At 34.5% G+C, this 19,015-nt stretch overlaps 1 protein-coding gene across 1 annotated transcript in view; it reads right to left on the bottom strand.

Moving 5' to 3' along the window:
• Positions 1 to 208: 208 nt before the first annotated feature.
• The window catches only part of Sntg1 (syntrophin gamma 1), a 250,178-nt gene continuing 231,371 nt past the window's right edge, over positions 209 to 19,015 (bottom strand). The window contains exons 17-18 of the mRNA XM_051197950.1: positions 18,582 to 18,692; positions 209 to 419 (exon numbers count right to left, since the gene is read on the bottom strand). Of these exons, the coding sequence (XP_051053907.1) occupies positions 261 to 419; positions 18,582 to 18,692 (270 nt within the window). The 3' untranslated portion in view covers positions 209 to 260. The remainder of the gene's footprint in view (positions 420 to 18,581; positions 18,693 to 19,015) is intronic.

Below are 19,015 nucleotides of genomic sequence, written 5' to 3' on the forward strand. Positions count from 1 at the left end.
ACTTTACACCAATCATTCATCACCATATGTGGTGATAGCTGTGTCCTGATATATATCAGAAGAGAAAGCATAGGTTTCTCTGCCCATCCAGGTCCATTTGTAGATGCTAGTGTTAGATAGGCTGCTGCTACCTCCTGACCTTTCAACCTTTCACATGCTGCAGTTTCAGGGTTACTCCACTGTTGACTTGGTGACAGCATGGTCTCTCCAGGGTGAAAGTGAGCAGTGATCCTGAAGACTGTCTGGCAGAACTCAGCATGTCAAGCCAAGTGCTTTGCTTTGCTTGTAGGAGCAGAGCCGCCAGCAGAAGAAGCAACAGCCTGACTACCTAAAAACAGAGGGTCTAAACAAGCTACTTTGGCAGCAAAAAATGAATGAATACAGTGAAGAACAGCAAATAAATTAGAAAATTCCAACTCCTGGAAGGAAAAAGAAATAAATAGATCAGGGGAAAATGAATTTCTTCACAAAATTGTCAACAAGTTGTCATTTTTATGTGTAGCAAACATATGGATTCAAGGTTATATAATATATGAAAATATAATACTCTCATAGACATTTTTATCATGCCAAGAAGATTGAGGGCTGAATAATACTTTTATATACTTAATGAAACTGATATGGAGATTGTTTAGGATGACTCATATTCAGTAAACAACTGAAATTAATTATTATTATTTGATGATGTATTTTTGATGAAGGATGAAGAACCATAACTAATTTGCATACTGTTCCTGATGTCTACAATTTATACAGTGATATTCAGCTTATGAGAACACATTATACTACATCAGAGAACTGCGAAAGAAAATTAATAGGCCTCAAGTGTTTTCTTGAACTTTGCAATAGGAACACAATAGGATACATCAATGTCTCAAAAGTTGTCTTTCACATTCTAATATTTCATAGCATACTATAACGAGATTTCAGAAAGGACTAAAAATTATTCATGTCTTTATTACAATTCCCCAAATCTTTTCCAGTAAGAAAGTCTTTTTTAATTGCCATAATTACCTAAGACTTACTTTACTCTAATCAAAAATTAGTTAAAATACTATTATTTCATTTTCCCTTCCCTTTTCTCTCTTTCCGGTATTTACCACATCTTCCCCCGTTCTCTGCATTCCACCTCTCCCATCCCTCTTAACTCATGCCCTCATCTTCTCTCATTATTATATTATTAAATTATGTGTTTTAAATATAGTATATGTGCATATGTATCCTGTTGAATTTATTTAGATGAATAATTCTGGATGTCATTGAACATCTGTAAGTCCCACTCTATTTCAACCCATCCATCAGTTGTGACCTCAGTGGCTCCCTGAGACAGAGTCACCTATTGCACAGAGATGACAAAGAGAGCTGACCAAGAATGGTTTCTCTTTTTTCTTTTCTTTTTTTTTTTTTTTAGTTTTTTAGAATTTATTTTATTTACTAACTTTTAAATATTTATTTTTATTGTTTTTTTTATTTTATATAACCAAGTCCATTTAAATGAAAACAAACATTTATAGACAATATTTGGGAATTTGGGTGTTGTTCTTTCCAAACTACTTCCTGCTGGTAAGGGGCGCTGTCATGGGGGATTCAAAGAAGACCAAGAATGGTTTCTCATGACACAGAAAGTAAACACCCAACTGGTCCACCTGAGGATCCCTGAGACAAACCATCTGTAAGGATTGGACCAAGAGGCAAAGGCATCACCTGCACCAACTGGTGGAAGAGATGTGTAAATGCTCCAATGCAGGATACAATAACCAACCTAAAGAGTGATATGACAACACCAGGACTTAGTGGTCCTATAACAGGAAGACCTGAATACACCAACAAAGAAGAATCAGGATAAAATGACCCTAAAAATAACTTTATGAAGGTGATAGAGGCCTTTAAAGAAGAAATGAAAAATTCCTGTAAACAAATGGGAGAAAAAGACAAAAAATTGTAAGAAACCAATAAATCCCTCAAGGAATCTCAAAAAAAAAAAAAAAAAAAAAAAAAAACAACAAAAAAAAAACAACCCCCCCCAAAAAACAAAACAAAACAAACAAAAACAAACAAAATGCCCTCCCAAAACAAAGCAAAAACAAAAGCAAACAACAACAAAAACAAAACAAACAAAAAACAAAACAAAACAAACCAATCAAACCAGTCCCAGACTGAAAACACACACATACACACACACACCACAAACTGAGGGAATGGTGGAAATGGAAAAAAATCTGTATAAACAGGCAGAGATTACAGCCCAAGCATCATGAACAGAATGTAAGAAATGGAAGAGAGAATTTTAGGCATTGAAGATATGATAAAGAAAACATTAAAGCAAAGAAAGTCATAGAAGATATGATAAAGAAAACTTTAAAGTCAACAAAGTAATAACACAAAATATATAGTAAATCAGAGACACAATGAAAGGACCAAACTGATAGCTCAAAGGCACATAAAATATATTCAACAAAATCATAGAAGAAAGCTTTCCCAACCTGAAGAAGGAAAGGTCTATGAAGATACAAGAAACCTACAGAACAACAAATAGCCTGGGTGTAAAAACAAGTTCTCTTGCCACATAATAAATGAAACACACAATACATCGAGTAAAGAGAATATTAAGAAATGCAATGGAAATAGGTCAAGAAATATACAACAGTAGACCTATCAGAATAACACCCAATTTCTCAATGGAGACTCTTAGAGGCAGAAGGTCCTAGACTGGCATAATTTAGACACTAAGAGACCATAGATGCTAACCTAGACTACTATAATGAGAAAAATTTTCAAACACCATAGATGAAGAAAACAAGATATTCCATAACAAAAAGTGCATTTAAAAATACCTATTCGCAAATCCTGTCCTATAGAAAGCACTAGAAGGAAAACTCTAACCCAAGGAAGTTAGACATACCCACTGAAGCACAGGCAATAAATAATCCAACACCAGAAAATCCTAAAACAGGGAAACACATACACACCAACACCAAAAAATAGCAAGAATAAAAGTCACTGGTCATTGATATCCCTTAATATCAGTGGACTCAACTGGCCTATAAAAAGACACAGACTGACAAAATGGATATGAAAACAGGGTGCGCTCTTCTTCTGCATGCAAGAAACCAACCTCAATTTCAAAGATAGACCAGACCTCAGAGCAAAGTGTTGAGAAAAGACGTTCCAATGAAAAGTATATAGGAAGTAAGTTGGTACACTTATCCTAATATCTAACAAAACACACTTCAACTGAAGTTAATAAAAAGATGATGAAAGACACTTCATAGTAATCACAGAAAAAAATCTATCAAGATGTAGTATCAATCCTGAACATATGAATCCTAAATACAAGGGCATCATATTTTTAAAAGAAAGCATTAATAAAGCTTAAATAGCACATTAAACCCCACACACTAATAGTGGGAGACTTTAATACCCCACTCTTCCCAGTGGATAGACAGAAAATTAACAGAGAAATAAGGGATCTGACAGATGTTGTGACTCAAATGTTCTTAAGAGGCAACAATAGAACATTCCACCCAAACACAAAAAAATGTACCTTCTTCTTAGCATGCCCCGGAAACTTCTCTGAAATTGTCCACATACTCATTCACACAGAAATCTCAACAGATTCTATAGAATTGGAATAACCACCTGTATGTTATCAGATCATCATGGCTACTGAACACTGCCCAAGTTAATCACACCTGGGTCAAAGAAGAAATAAAAAAGAAATGAAAAATTCCTAGAATTCAATGAAAATGAATGCACAACATACCCAAATGTATTGATGCTGTTAAAGTGCTAAGAGGGAAGTTCATAGCACTAAATGCCTGTATAAAGAAGTTGGAGAAATCCCACACTAGCAAACTAACAGAACACCTGGAAGCTCTAGAACCAAAACAAGCAACCTCACCTAGGAGTAGTAGATGATAGGAAATAATTACATTAGGGACTAAAATCAATAAAATAGAAACAAAGAGAACAACAGAAAAAAAATCAGTGAAACAAAAAGTTGGTTCTTTGAGAAAAACAACAATAACAACAACCTTCCCCCAAAAAACCCAAAACGGACAAACCCTTATACAAACTAATCAAAAGGTAGAGAGAGAATATCCAAACAAACAAAACCTGAAGCAAAAAGGGGGGACAAAACAAAAGACAATGAGGAAATCCAGAGAATTATCAGATCATACTTCAAAAAATTGTACTCCACAAAATTGGAAAATCTTGAGAAATGGGTAGTTTTCTGGATAGGTTGCATATACCAAAATTAAGTCAAAAGCAGGTAAACAATAAAATAGTCCTATAACCCCTAAGAAAATAGAAGCAGTCATCAGTCTCCCAACTGAAACAAGCCTAGAACGAGATGGATTCAGTGCAGAACTCTATTGGAATTTTAAAGAAGACCTAATACAACTCCTCAAGTTCTTCCACATAAGAGAAACAGAAGAAGCATTGCACACTCCTCTCATGAGGCTACAGTAACCCTCATACTCAAACCACTCAAACATGCAACAAAGAGAACTGAGAACTACAGACCAATCGCCCTCAGGAGAACTGATGCAAAAATACTGAATAAAATACTGGCAAAAAATTTAAGAATACATCAAAAAATCTTCAACCAGAAACAAGTAGGCTCCATCCCAGAGATGCAGGGTTGGTACAACATATGGAAATCTGTCAATGAATCCACCATATAAACAAACTGAAAGAAAAAAATAAAATATGATCACCTCATTAGATGCTGAAAAAGCCTTCAACAAAATCCAACACCTCTTCATGGGAGTTGGGGAGATCAGGGATACAAGGACCATACCTAAACATAATAAAGGCAATATTGACAGCCAACATCAAACTAAACGGAGAGAAGCTCAAAGTGATTCCAGAAAAATCAGGAACAAGGCAAAGCTATCTACTCTCTTCATAATTATTTAATGTAGGGCTCAAGTTTCAAGCTAGAACAATAAGACAACAAAAGGAGATCAAGGGGATACAAATTCAGAAGGAAGAAGTCAAACTATCACTATTAACAGATAATATAATAGTATACATAAGTGACCCCAAAGCTCTAACCAATAACTCCTACAGCTGATAATCACCATCAGTAATGTGGAAGGATAAAAGGTTAACTTAAGAAATTCTTTAGCTCTCCTACATAAAAATGATAAAGGGGCCGAGAAAGAAATCAGAGGAACATCATTGTTTACAACAGCAACAAATATAAAACATCTTGTGGTAGCTCAAAAGAAACAGAAAGACCTGTATGATAATAACTTTAACTCCCTATTTAGTATAGTTTCTTCTAGTTCCATCCATTTGCCTGTGAATTTCAAGATTCCATTGATTTTTTTCTGCTGAGTAGTATTCCATTGTGTAAATGTACCACATTTTCTGTATCCATTTTCTTTTCCAGGTGAGGGGCATCTAGGTTGCTTCCAACTTCTGGATATTACAAGTAATGCTGCTATGAACATAGTTGAATAGATGTCCTTGTCTTATAAATGTGCATCTTTGGGTATATGCCTAAGAGTGGAATTGCTAGATCTTGAGGTAGACTGCTTACACTTTTTGGAGAAACTGCCATACAGATTTCCAAAGTGTCTGTACAACTTTGCACTTCCATGAGCAATGGAGGAGTCTTCCCCTTTCTCCTCATCCTCTTCAGCATAAACTGTCTTCAGTCTTTTTCACTTTAACCACTCTGACAAAGTGTAAGATGGTTTCTCAGAGTTGTTTTGATTTGTATTTCCCTGATGGTTAAGGATGTTGAGCACTTTGTTAAGTGTTTTTAGCCGTTTTAGATTCCTCTATTGAGAATTCTCTGTTTAGTTCTGTACCCAAATTTTTAATTGAATTATTTGTTTTCAATTGTTTTCTTGAGTTCTTTGTACACTTTGGAAATTAGGCCCCTGTCAGATGTGGGGTTGATGAATGTCTTCTCCCATTCTGTGGGGTGCCATTTTGTCTTGTTGACTGTGTCCTTTGCCTTACAGAAGCTTCTCAGTTTGAGGAGGTACGATTTGTTAATTGTTGCTCTCAGTGTCTGTGCTACTGGTGTTATGTTCAGGAAGCAGTCCTCTGTACCAATTCATTCAAGGGTACCTCTCTTTCTCTTCTGAGAAGTTCAGTGTGGCTGGGTCAACGTTGAGGTCTTTGATTCATTTGGACTTAAGTTTTGTGCATGGTGATAGATATGGATCTATCTGCAGTCTTCTACACACCAGCCTCCAGTTATGACAGCACGATTTGTCGAAGATGTTTTCTTTTTTTACATTATATAGTTTTAGCTTCTTTGTCAGAAATAAGGTGTTCATAGGTGTGTGGGTTAATCTCAGGTTCTTCAATTCGATTCCATTGGTCTACCTGTTTAATGTTGGTGCCAATACCAAGCTGTTTTTATTACTATAGCTATGTAGTAGAGCTAGACGTCAGGGATGGTGATGCCTCCAGGTGTTTCTTTGTTGTACAGGGTTGTTTTTATCTATCCTGAGTTTTTTGTTTTTCCATATAAAGTTGAGTATTGTTCTTTCAAGGTCTGTGAAGAATTGTTTTGGGACAATCCATTTACTCATAAATGGATATTAAACATAGAGCAAAGTTTACCAGACTACAATCCACACCTCCAGAGAAGCCAGGAAACAAGTAGGACTATAAGAGAGACATACACATTCCCCAGGTGACAGGGAAAGGAACAAGAGCGCCTGAACCAATTAGGAGCATGGAGGGAATGGGAAGGGAGATAGGAGAAAGAGGAGGCGAGAAGAGGGGGGGAGAAGAGAAGGGAAGAGAGGGAAGGGAAGAGGAGAACATGAAGGATCAGGAAGAATGAGTTGGGAAACAATAGAGGAGAGCAAGAAAATAGACATATCAGGCATTATAGATTTAAAGAGAAATCTGTCACTAGGGAGCATGGGAGGTTGGGAGGGAGAGGGAACTGGGATTGGTATGTAAAATAAGAGTGTTTCTTATTTAAATGAAATGTATTTAAAAAAAAAAAAAGAACTTCAACTCCCTAAAGAAAAAAATTGAGGATGTAAGAAAATGCAAAGAACTCCCATGCTCTTGGATAGGTAGGATCACCACAACAAAAAAGGCATTCCTACCAAAAGCAATATACAGATTTACTTCAATATCCATCAAAATACCAACACAATTCTGATCAGACCTTGAAAGAGCAAGACTCAAATTCATAATTGAAAATAAAAAAGAATAGCTTAAGCAATCATATTCAATAAAGCATCAGCATCCCTCACTTCAAACTCTGCTAAAAAGCTATAGTAATCAAAATAGCTTGGTATTGCCATAAAAATAGAAAAGTGAATCAATGGATTCAAATTGAAGACACTGACATTAATCCACACACCTAAGAATACCTAACATTTGACCAAGAAGCCAAAATGGTACAATAGAGAAAGGAAATCATCTGAGGGGGTGGCTCTAGTGGCAATGGGGAGTGGTGGGCAGTAGAACTCTGGTTGCAATGGAATGTAAGATGACATTTAAAAGGACAACTAAATTATAAAAGAAGAATGTAAACTCCATGTGAAATTTCTTCAGTTTCTATCACCTCTGACACAGATTGATGCTTTCAGAAGCAGACATGTCTCCTTGTCATAAAACAAAACAAAACAAAACATAACTATATGTTATTTAAAGATCTTAAATGCCATATTCTGTAGATCTCTGAAGTTTTTGAAGAAGACCTGTCAATCTAAAATATATCTCAGATTTCCATTGAAAACATAGCTAATATTACTGTAATTTTGATTGTAATAGGTGACTATTAACCTACATTTATTACGCTAAATAGTGTATAGTAATAATTTTCAATTATCAGAGATTTGTATCACATTGTTAAGTGTGCTGTGTATGTCCAATACCTTGAACAAGATTAAAAATGTATATAAGTAGATTCTAACAAAATAACCTTAAATTTGTATCAATATACCTAAGTCCATATCAATGTAAAATACTTAAAACTAGTAGTTGCTTTATATTTTATCCTATGCCTAGATACTACTTTTTCTCCTCAGAATAGACTCAATAATCTACCCTTATATCCTACCATATCTATATCCCCTTTTTTTCTTTTCTAAACAAGAATTCTGAAACTAAACTCCTTTGCTCAATTTTTTCCTGACCATTACCAACAACATCTTGGAACTAACTACTGTAAATGATGACAAATATCTATAACCCTTTGAACTAGTGATCACTCAACCCAGCTCTGGGGAATGTGGATGCCATGTTCTTAAATTTACTTTCTGATATCTTTGGTCCATGGTAACTTTAGGGAATCCCACAAAGAAAAAATTCCACAAACCCTGGGAGAGGTAGATGTATTATTTGTTGCCTACTTCCTGCATAATGAGAAAGTGCAGGGCTTGTCTCAAATCCTGGCTAGAGAAGTTTCTGCTGCTGGATCATGTCAGCTAGTCACCTCAAAATTTTTTATTGTTTTCCAAAGCTGATACAGTTTTCAGCTTAGTAGTGTTATCATAGTCCTGGTAGAATCATCAATGTGGGACTCTGTCATCCTTTTTGAGACTTCAAAGGTCATTGTGAGGCATGGCCATGGTTCACTACAGAAATATGATAGACAATCATACCTGAAATCATGTACAGGAAGCTAGATGAAGCTTTTTTTCTAGGATTAATTAGTGCTCTATATTATAGTAATATCATGAAAAGATTTTAATACATAAAAAACAAAGTATATTTTATTACTTATATTAATATATATAATTTATTATATGAATATGTTCATTTTACAATTTTTAGATAATCTTTATATATTAAGAAACATTTTAAAGAGTCAAAAGAGATTAATGACAATAAAACAATCCCTAAATTCTTCTGTCCCATATCAGGTGGCTCTTGTAACATGAGACAGAGATTTTGAAGTTTACTTAAACATTTGTGCCTGGTTTTAAGAAGAGAGGCACATTCCAACTCCAAAATCAGCTTTAATATTTAATATTTAATTGGACTGAGACTACAAAAGGCCATTTGCATTATATATCTCTAGAGAATAGCAGTAACAAATACTTTGGAAGATTTATGAAATTCCATCATGTTGAAAATGTGATAGATCAACAGGCTAATTTACTCCTTTACTTTACTTATGACATTTTTTTTTTAATGGATAATTTGTCTTTTTCTTCAGATGCCCCCGTTGTACAATAATAGTCTTCAGATTCCATAGCTAGATGTCTTTATTCTCCTGAAAAGACAAAGAAAACCTTTCCCTAACCCTAAATTAGGGGAGTTTCGTTTTTGGCAAAATATATTTGATAAACTATGAAGCATTTGTTAGTCATATACAGTAGCTTAGATTGAAAAGTCATGCTGTTAGATGAGCTATCACCTATTTCAACAAAAAGTTCTATTCTGTTCAAATCTAAGCTTTATCAATTTGATGGTATCTATAGCTTTTCTTCTCTCGTGGAAACAAAAGAAAACCCAATCCCCAATGTAGCACAGAAGAATTTCAGGTGACTGACAAGGTGAGATGTCTCTGCCATTTCTAGAGTTTATATATTATCCCTCTGTGGTCTTTGAAGGAGTTGAAGACAGATAGTTATGGTTATAGTTTTCCTTAGTTAAGCTTAAAGATAAGTTACATATAGTTACCGGTTGAGAATTATTGTAATTAGGTACCGTGAAGGTAGGCGGGACTAGGAGGCGAGGAGGAAAGAGGAAGTGGTAAGGAAGGGTCAAGATGGAGAGACTGGGAAGACAAGACGCTGGCCTCTTTCCCTGGTAAGAAGACCACATGGAAATAATAAATTAACAGAAATGGGTTAATACTTAAGACAGAGCTAGCTGATAAGAAACAAGTAACGGGCCAACAGAATTATATCAGAATTATACAGAGTCTCAGTGTGTTATTTGGGGCTGGCACGGCGGCGGGACAAAACTGGTGACGGGCAGGAAAAACCTTACTCCTTACACTTTTAGACTGATTCAACCTTTTGTATCCCTAGATGGCCAGAGAGATCCAACTACCTCATCAATGATAGAGTTACCTAAGCTACACAAAGATTCAACTAAGATAGAGAACCACAGACCAATATTTCTCATGAACATTGACTCAAAAATTCTCAATAAAATACTAGAAAACAGGATCCAAGAACACATCAAAAGCAATCATACACCATGACCAAGTAGACTTCATCATAGAGATGTACAGATGGTTTAACATGAAAATCTGTCAGTGTAATCCACCATATAAATAAATTGAAAGGAAAAAAAAAAACCACACACATGATCATCACGTTAGATGGTGAAAAAGTCTTTGACCCCTAACATATTAAAGGTCTTATAGAGATCAGGGATACCAGAAACATTCCTAAACACAATAAAGACATTATACAGCAAGCCAACATCGAATTAAATGGAGAGAATTAAATGGAGAAATTCCACTAAAATCAGGAACAAGACAAGGATGTCCACTGTCTCCATATGTATTCAATATAGTACCTGAAGTTCTAGCTAGAGCAATAAGGAAAAAAAAAAAAAAAAAAAAAAAAAAAGGATAACAAGGGGACACATTTTCAAGTTTGCAGATGATAAGACTATATACATACATGACCCCGAAAATTCTACCAGGGGACTCCTACAGCTGATAAACACCTTCAGCAATATGGCAAGATTCAAGATTAACTCAAGAAAAAATTCAGTAGCCTTCATATATACAAATTATAAACAGACTGAGAAAGAAATCAGAGGAACATCACCGTTTTACAATAGCCATGAATAACATAAAATACCATGTAATAATTCCAACCAAACAAGTGAAAGACCAGTATGCCAAGAACTTTAAGTCTCTGAAGAAAGAAATTGAAGAAGATATCGGAAAATTAAATCTCCTATGCTCTTGGATAGGTAGGATCAACATTGTAAAAATGACAATCTTCTCACAGATTCAATGCAATCCCTATCAAAATCCCAACACAGTTTTCAGACACCAAAAGAACAATTCTCAACTTCACATAGGGAAAAAAAAACTCAGGATAGTCAAAACAATTCTGTACAATAAGGTGACTTTTGGAAGCATCACAAACCCTGACTTCAAGGTCTGCTGTAGAGCTACAGTGATGAAAACAGTTTGGCATTGGTGTAAAAATTGACAGGCGGATCAATGCAATTGAAAAGAAGACCCTGGTAGTAATCCACACACCTATGAACACCTGATTTTTGACAAAGATGCCAAAATTTTACAATGGAAAAATGAAGGAATCTTGGACACATGATGCTGACCTAACTGGATACTGACATGTAGAAGAATTAAGATACATACATATCTATCCCCATGAACAAAACTCAGTTCTAAATGGATTAAAGATCTCAACCTAAATCCAGATACACTGGGTCAGATACAAGGGAAAGTAGTAAACAGCTTTGAATGAATTGACACAGGAGAGGCTCCTGTAAGGCAAAGGACGGAGTTAAAACAACAACAACAATAACAACAACAACAACAACAAAAACAAAACAAAATGAAAGCCTACAGAAAGGGAAAAATTTTTCACCAATTCCACATCTGACAGGGCTAATACCAAACTATATAAAGAAACTAGTCACCAAAATACCAAATAATCCCATTAAAATTAGGGTACAGGTCTAACCAGAGAATTCTCAAGAGAAGAATCTCAAATGGCCAAAAGACACTTAAAGAAGTGATCAAAAGCCTTAGTCATCAGGGAAATGCTTCTCAAAACAAATATAAGATACTACCTTACACCTATCAAAAAGGCTAAGATAAAAAACATCGATGACAGCTTATGCTGGGGAAGATGTGAATTAAGGGGAACACTCATCCACTGCTGGTGGAAGTGCAAACTTGTACAGCCACTTTGGAAATCAGTATGGGGTTTCTCAGAAAATTGGAATCTATCCAATGCAGGAACCAGCAATACTATTCTTGGGCTTATACCCAAATATTAAACAATCATACTACAAAGGCTTTTGCTCAATTATGTTCATATCAGCATTATTTCTAATAGGAAGAACCTGGAAACAACCTAGATACCAATCTACGGAATACTGCATAAAAAATTGGTACATTTACATAGAGAAGTATTACTTGGAGTTAAAAAAGTAATGACATCTTAAAGTTTGCTCGCAAATTGATGGAATTAGAAAAAAATCCTGATGGAGGTAATCCAGAAAAAGAAAGACAAACACCGTATGTAATCACTCATAAATAGATATTAGATGTAAAGTAAAAGATAACCAGGACATAATCCACGACTTCAGAGAAGCTAGATAAAAGGGAGAACACTAAGAAGGACATACATGGAGGCCCCTAGGAAGGGAAAATAGTTGCTATTTGCATCGTAAACTAGGAGGGGGTGTTTAAGGGATGGGTTGGGAGATGGGGAACATGAGGGATCAAGAAGACCAAGTATGCGGAGATACAGAGGGGCAGAGCAATATCTTGATAGAGAGAGCTATTATTGGGTTAGGGAGAAAACTGGAACTAGAGAAATTCTCAGGAATCCACAAGGAAGACCCCAGGTAAGACTCCTAGCAATAAGGGACAACATCTTTTTATCAGATTAATGACTGCTCTAATTATCATCATAGAATCTACATCCAGCAACTGATGGAAGCAGTAGTGACCACAGCCAGTTGAAGGGAGCAAAGAAAGAGCATTTGAACAAGGTGTGTTAGGACCACGATGTGGAAGACCACAGAGACAGCTGACTCCAGTTAGTGAGAACTCATGGGCTATGGACTCACCAATGGGGAAACTGAATGGGACCGAACTAGACCTTCTGAATGTGGGTCACAGTTATGTGACTTGATCTGGCAGGGGCTAGCACTGACACAGGACCTAACCCAGGGTCATAAACTGGATTTCTAGAGCATTCCCTATGCTGGCATACCTGGCTCAGCCTTGATACACAGGGGAAGTTCTTTGTCCTGCCTCAACTTGGTATGTCAGAGATTGGACTCTCCATGGAAGGTCTTACCCCCTCTGAGAAGTAGACGAGGATGGTGAGGGGAAACAGGGTGGGTGGGTGAAGGAGATGGAGGGGGAACTGGCATCTGTATGTAAAATGAAAACCAATTTTAAATAAAGCATAACTTAAAAAAGTTAAAAAAAGAAAAAGACAGAAAGAAAGAAAATTTAAGCTGACCTCTGCATTCAACTTATCTTCCAAATTAATGCTTCATTTGTCTGACCTTCTTCACCTTTACTTATTTATGTCCACTGTTTTAGTTTAACGATAACTACTCTCTTAGAAGTACAGCATTATACTATTATTTTGGCCATTTCTTCCACAGAATTTGCAATAAAATGTAACTGTCACTGTTATGGCCAGGAAACTTTAAAAAGCCGTTAGGTCATGATGCCTTACTGTTATCCTAAGTGGTTTTAGTATTAAAGAACACAGACTGTGTTGATCTATTTTCTCTCACTTTCTCTATACCTGTTTTTTCTTTCTTTCTCTTATTTCCCTCCGCTCCTCTCTCTTTCCCCAGCTTCTATTTCTGTGTGCTGTGTTGGCCATAACAAGATCATAATATAGCCAAATGTTACATCAAACTCAAGGTCCTATGCAGACATTATATTTATGATCTATTCTAATAAAAGTTTGAAGCAAATGTTAAGACAAGGCTGAGTGAAAATCTTATTTTTAAACAAATTGGTCAAGCATAAAATAATGGCATACTCAGTAAAACCTTGGGTGACAAAGAAATTGTTTGAATAACACTTTTGGTATTACCCATAGTGACCTATTTTCTCATAACAGATGCTCAAAGAACAATTTGGCTGTGATTAATAGCTGTTGTTTAATACATTTATGCTCTAAAATGTTTGGTTGTTTGGTCATAGAGTAAGAGAGAGGGAGGGAAACAGCCTTATGTGTGCAATGGCTCCATCTGGGTGGGTATTTATTAGCGCTGACCTTTGTGGGTGCTACTATGGCTACTCATAATCCAACAGAATTTGAAATGAGATTTATGGCTATTTGTAGAGGTTGGAAATAAAAGGTTTAAAAAGTTAAATTTGCTTATATACTATTCAGCATTTTAATCATCTGAAATCTGTATTTATATAAACTAGACTATTTAAAAATACGAAGCATAGAAGGTTCTACCATGTAATACCTAGTATTTTACAAAATAGCCCTATACACCTTGCTTTATACATATTAATCATTTTTGCATCTCACAATACTATAATGAACAACATTTTGGAAATTGGAACAAGAACTATATCTAGTCCTTATGTTTTCAAATTACTTTATATTATTTGAGTGGATGAGGCAGAAAAATCACAAGGTTAACCAGGAAAATATAAAAACACTGTCAAGAAATAATAAATAATACATTTTATGTTGTAATTTTTAAACAGTTTGTGGCAAGTACTGTGCAATTTTGAGGTGTAGAAAGAAGGAACAGAATTAGTAATTGATGTTAATAGTAATTAAAGGAGTAAGATGGCAGAGTAGAGTCATTTTGACAGTTCCTCTCCCCAAATAAAATATAGAGATAATCCCACAGACTATACACAACAATCACAAAAATGAAACACTCAATTTTCATGAACAAAGGAACATAGTGACAAATTCCCTGGGCATTTTCTATGCATTACATGTTCCAGTAACTGATTCTTGAGAACCCTAATTACCAATGTATGCACACCAGAAAGCAATGTAGTTCTGTCACTTCAGAAATCTCTGAGGCAGCATTTACTCTTCATTAGCAAAGTTCTGAATCTACTATTGTACATAGACCTAGTTCAAAGCCCATATCCTTGTTTACCAACCACAAAAATATGTTATATATCCTTCTTGCTAACTGAAACATAATACCATTTGAGGATCTTCTTGCTGTTCTGTTTTGTAGTCTTACCTGTCTGTATTCCTACAATATTGTTTCCTTCTACTCTTACATTACTTTACATCCAGTATAAGAGTAGTATTAGATAAAACTGCTGCCTTTCTGTTGTAAAAAGCACTTTTGTCTATGTGTAAATGTTACTTTATCATGTGTAAACACATTTACATATGAATTGGTTGAGGGACATTTAGGTTTATTCCACACCCAACTTAGCTATTACAATGTAACAAACATATGATTGTAGATATACCTAAATCATCCTGATTTTAAATCATAAGCATGCAAATGTAATATACATCCTAACCAAGATTGTACATTTCTGATTTATTACATTCCTCACTAACATTTAACTTAAATAATTTTCAAAGCAGACATTTGTAAGGCATAAGGAACAGTTTCAACATTGCCTTCATATAACTGTTGGTATTAGCATGGATTCTTTTGTGAAATATCCATGTGTATCCTTTGCCTGTAATTAATGCATTAATTTATTAATTTATGCTTTTTGCTATTTACTTTTCTGAATTCCTTACATGCTTTGAATATGAGGCCTTTATCATTTATATGGTTCAAAAACATGCCCTGCCATTATGTAGATTGCCTCTCCAATCTCCTGTGTATTCTCACTTGTTTGAGTTCGCTTTTGTTGGTTTTCCTTTTGAGTTAAAAGGAAAATGAATTGTCCAAGAAATAAATCTGATAAGCTTCTCATATAGTATTATAGTTCCTTTTCTTAAATTTAAAAACAATCCATTTTGTCTTTATTCTGTTTATGATTTCAGATAAAATGGCTCAGTATCATTCTATGGCAAGGGTTATCATTTCACTGGCATTTTGTTGAAAGTCAGCTAATTCTAAACACACGAATTCGTTCTTGCACAATACTGTATTGAACTTGTAAATTTTTATATTCGTGGTAGTATTTGCAGACTAGTACTATGGCTTTTTAAATGTATCCAGTCTTTGCTATTTGGGTTGAATTTTATCTTGGCTCTTAAGGTTTACTTTGTTGTTTGAATTTTATTGTTACTGTAATTGACTTCAGAAGTTTCTTTTTTTTCCCATGATGATAATAGTTATTTTTATAGAAGTCACAAATAATCTTAGTGCTTTTATAATTATATTTTAGTAATACTAGCTTATCCATCTCATTACTATTGACTATGTTTATGCTATTTGTGTCTTCTTTAGTCTGTGCACAAATATTTTACCTCCATTATTAAATTTATTCCCAGTATTATTTATTTATTGGTTTATACTATATTATCTTGTCACAAAATAATTAGACAAAACATTTATAAGGTATATTTCCAAATACTTAGACTCTAAATGTTACGTTTCCAAAGAATTTTTCAGTTAAAAAACAAAAGCAGCATAATGAATAAAACATTACAAATGATCAAGAAAATAATAATTCAAGAAAAGTCAATCACAGATGTAAAAAGTCAATGAGGAAAGGATGATGATTTGTTGGGAAGCCTATACTGTGATTTTGTAGAAAAATAGAAATTCCAACAAATGAAGTAGTGGATTATAAAAATGGGAAAATCTATAAAACATTTTATCAAAACCAAAAGAATTATAAAATAAGAACAACAAATGTTATTTATGTTAGATTCACCTGGAGAAATGAAAGTCAAATTAAAATAAGAAAGAACAAGTAGTGTCAGCTCATGTTGCTGTCAGAAAAAAACACAGAAGCATCCTCCTAGCAATCCTAACGGGCCTATACAATTTTACAGGCACTGAGAAACCCATCCAATTTTTTATTTCTTATGTTTGCTTATTTTTTTAAGTTTATAATTCTGGACCTTTATCTCTAAGAAATGAAAACTATGTTCATGCCGTTGTTTTACACAGCACTGCCCTTGCTTTAGAAGAGTTGTGATGACTCTGGTAGATGCTGTGTTGTGTCAGTCCAGGCTCAGCTACTCCATCATTGCTGCCAATCTGACTGTGCTATTAGTTTCTTCTCTTTTCATTCCACTTGATAATTTTAGTGTTCCTAGAGAAATACTACTTTCAGTATGGAAGCTGTTGACTTTAAAGAACTTCATCTACTTGCCAAAGTCCAAAGTCCAGTTGCACTTTTTCGCATCTCATTACCTAATGGCTTTTATGTATTTCACAATAATTTCCAACCAAGTATCTTTTTCAAAATTTGCACATAAAGAATCATGTTTGAAAACAAAGAATTCTGATTATAAGTAGTATGCATTCAGCTGAGAGTTAAGCAATGTGCAAGAAAGTGAATCGCATTTGTTTTTCATGTAGTATCTTTTTTTACATGTAACAAATATAGTAAATTGAAGAATAAAACGGAGTAGCAGTTACTGATTTAATTTTACAATTATAACCCATTAGGTAAGTATTTTTGTTAGATTGTTAAAAAAAAGGTAGAAAAGTAACAACTAAAAACCAAATATTGCACTGCTGTTGCAAGATCACCCATATTAGAATGTGTGTAGTGTTTTTTTTTTAACTTAAGAAAGCCAAGCAATGTTATAATAAGTGAAGTCACATTAATATGCATTTATACAAACACAAAAACCATTTTAAAGAGCTGTATAAGTGTTAGCACTCTGATGCTTCATTGGTAGTTAGGGAGAAAAATAGGATCAAGGAACAAAGGGAAGATCTGTGGAGGGAGGAGGGCACATCAGAGTGTGGGTCCGTCCGGAAATTAAGCCATGAGTAAAGCCTGTGGAAAAAGGTTCTTTTCTAACCAGATGCAAGGCAAAACTGTGCTTACACACACGCTTTGGAGATGTGAAAGAGAAGGAATGAGTGCATGAAAGCTGGGAGCACAGTTTCTGGTCCAACAAAGAAAAATATGAATGAAGGAGGGAATCCTCAAGAAAGATGCAGACATAGAAAAGGAAGGGAGTAAAAAGCCATGGGCACATACACAAGGCCAAGCAGGGTCACCTTGACAAAAAGAATGCCTCCAGTCAGAAAGGAGACAGCATGGTAAGCTACTGTATGGAGCATTACAGAGTCATCGTTGGTAAAGCTAGGTAAATGATTTCAGAAACAAATTGTGGTAACGAGTTTGTATTGGGTTTCCATGTCACAGGATTAAATTTTCAATATGATATCTTTTATTCTGTTTTCAACAGAAGAATAATATTTTTGTGATTTATTTAAATTGAAACAATCTTACTATCAATTTCATTATAGGGTAATGGAAGCAAGATAAATTTTGAAATATTTATACATATAAAATTGTTTAATCTTTTTATTGAGCTAACAATATAGTTATCACATTCCAGTTTAATATAACTTATATGAATCAATGTAAAAATTCATTGACTAATTCATGTTCATCAAAGCATAATTACTTAGAATTTGCTTAAAACCATTTTCTTTGTTAATTTGTACTCATATTTAATGTTTGGTTGATTATTGTGAAGCAGATAGATTTTTAAGTTATTTTTTTTTATTAAGAAACAGCCATATGGAACCTTCAGGTCTTATCATGTTGTTCTCATATCTAGTTCATACCACATTAAAATTAAGACCCAGAGTCAGTTGAATATAATTTATCTGGGGTGATGCCTTTCACTGAAAATCTGTCACTGACACCTTACAATAAAATTAGTCCAGCATCACAGGGATATTTCAAGGTAGGCAGAGAACACTTGTGTTAATAAGTCCTGAAAGTTTTGTTCGTTACATCTTTGTGGTACTATTGTAACTAGAAATATATTATGCAATGGGTTTCTTTTGTTTACCTTTGCTTCAATTTGTTTAGTATCTGGATTCTGAAACAAAAATTTTATTTTGCTTTTGCCATCATCTGATGAGCCTTTAAGCTGAGAAAATTTAAACCTCCAAAGTACAGCCTAAAAGGAGACAGAAAGGGAAACACATAAGTCAAAATTAATGACTGCATTCCATTCAAGAAATTACATATTTTAAATATAAAAGTTAATCTTTTTTAGTAATGTGCCACATTATTAATATGTAAATTCAATATATTCTTCAAAGGCTATCTTTAATATTCACTCTGTATTTTAACATATATATCATATGCCACCAATGATTCTCATAGACATGACTTAAGGGAAATCTTCAGTGAGATAGTACTATTCCTTCCCAGAAAAGTAAAAAATGTACCTAGTAAAAATGTACGTCCTCTATGATTATCTAACACTGGTCTAGAGAA

The sequence above is a fragment of the Phodopus roborovskii genome, unplaced genomic scaffold (assembly GCF_943737965.1).
Source record: "Phodopus roborovskii unplaced genomic scaffold, PHOROB, whole genome shotgun sequence".
NCBI classification, from domain to species: domain Eukaryota; kingdom Metazoa; phylum Chordata; class Mammalia; order Rodentia; family Cricetidae; genus Phodopus; species Phodopus roborovskii.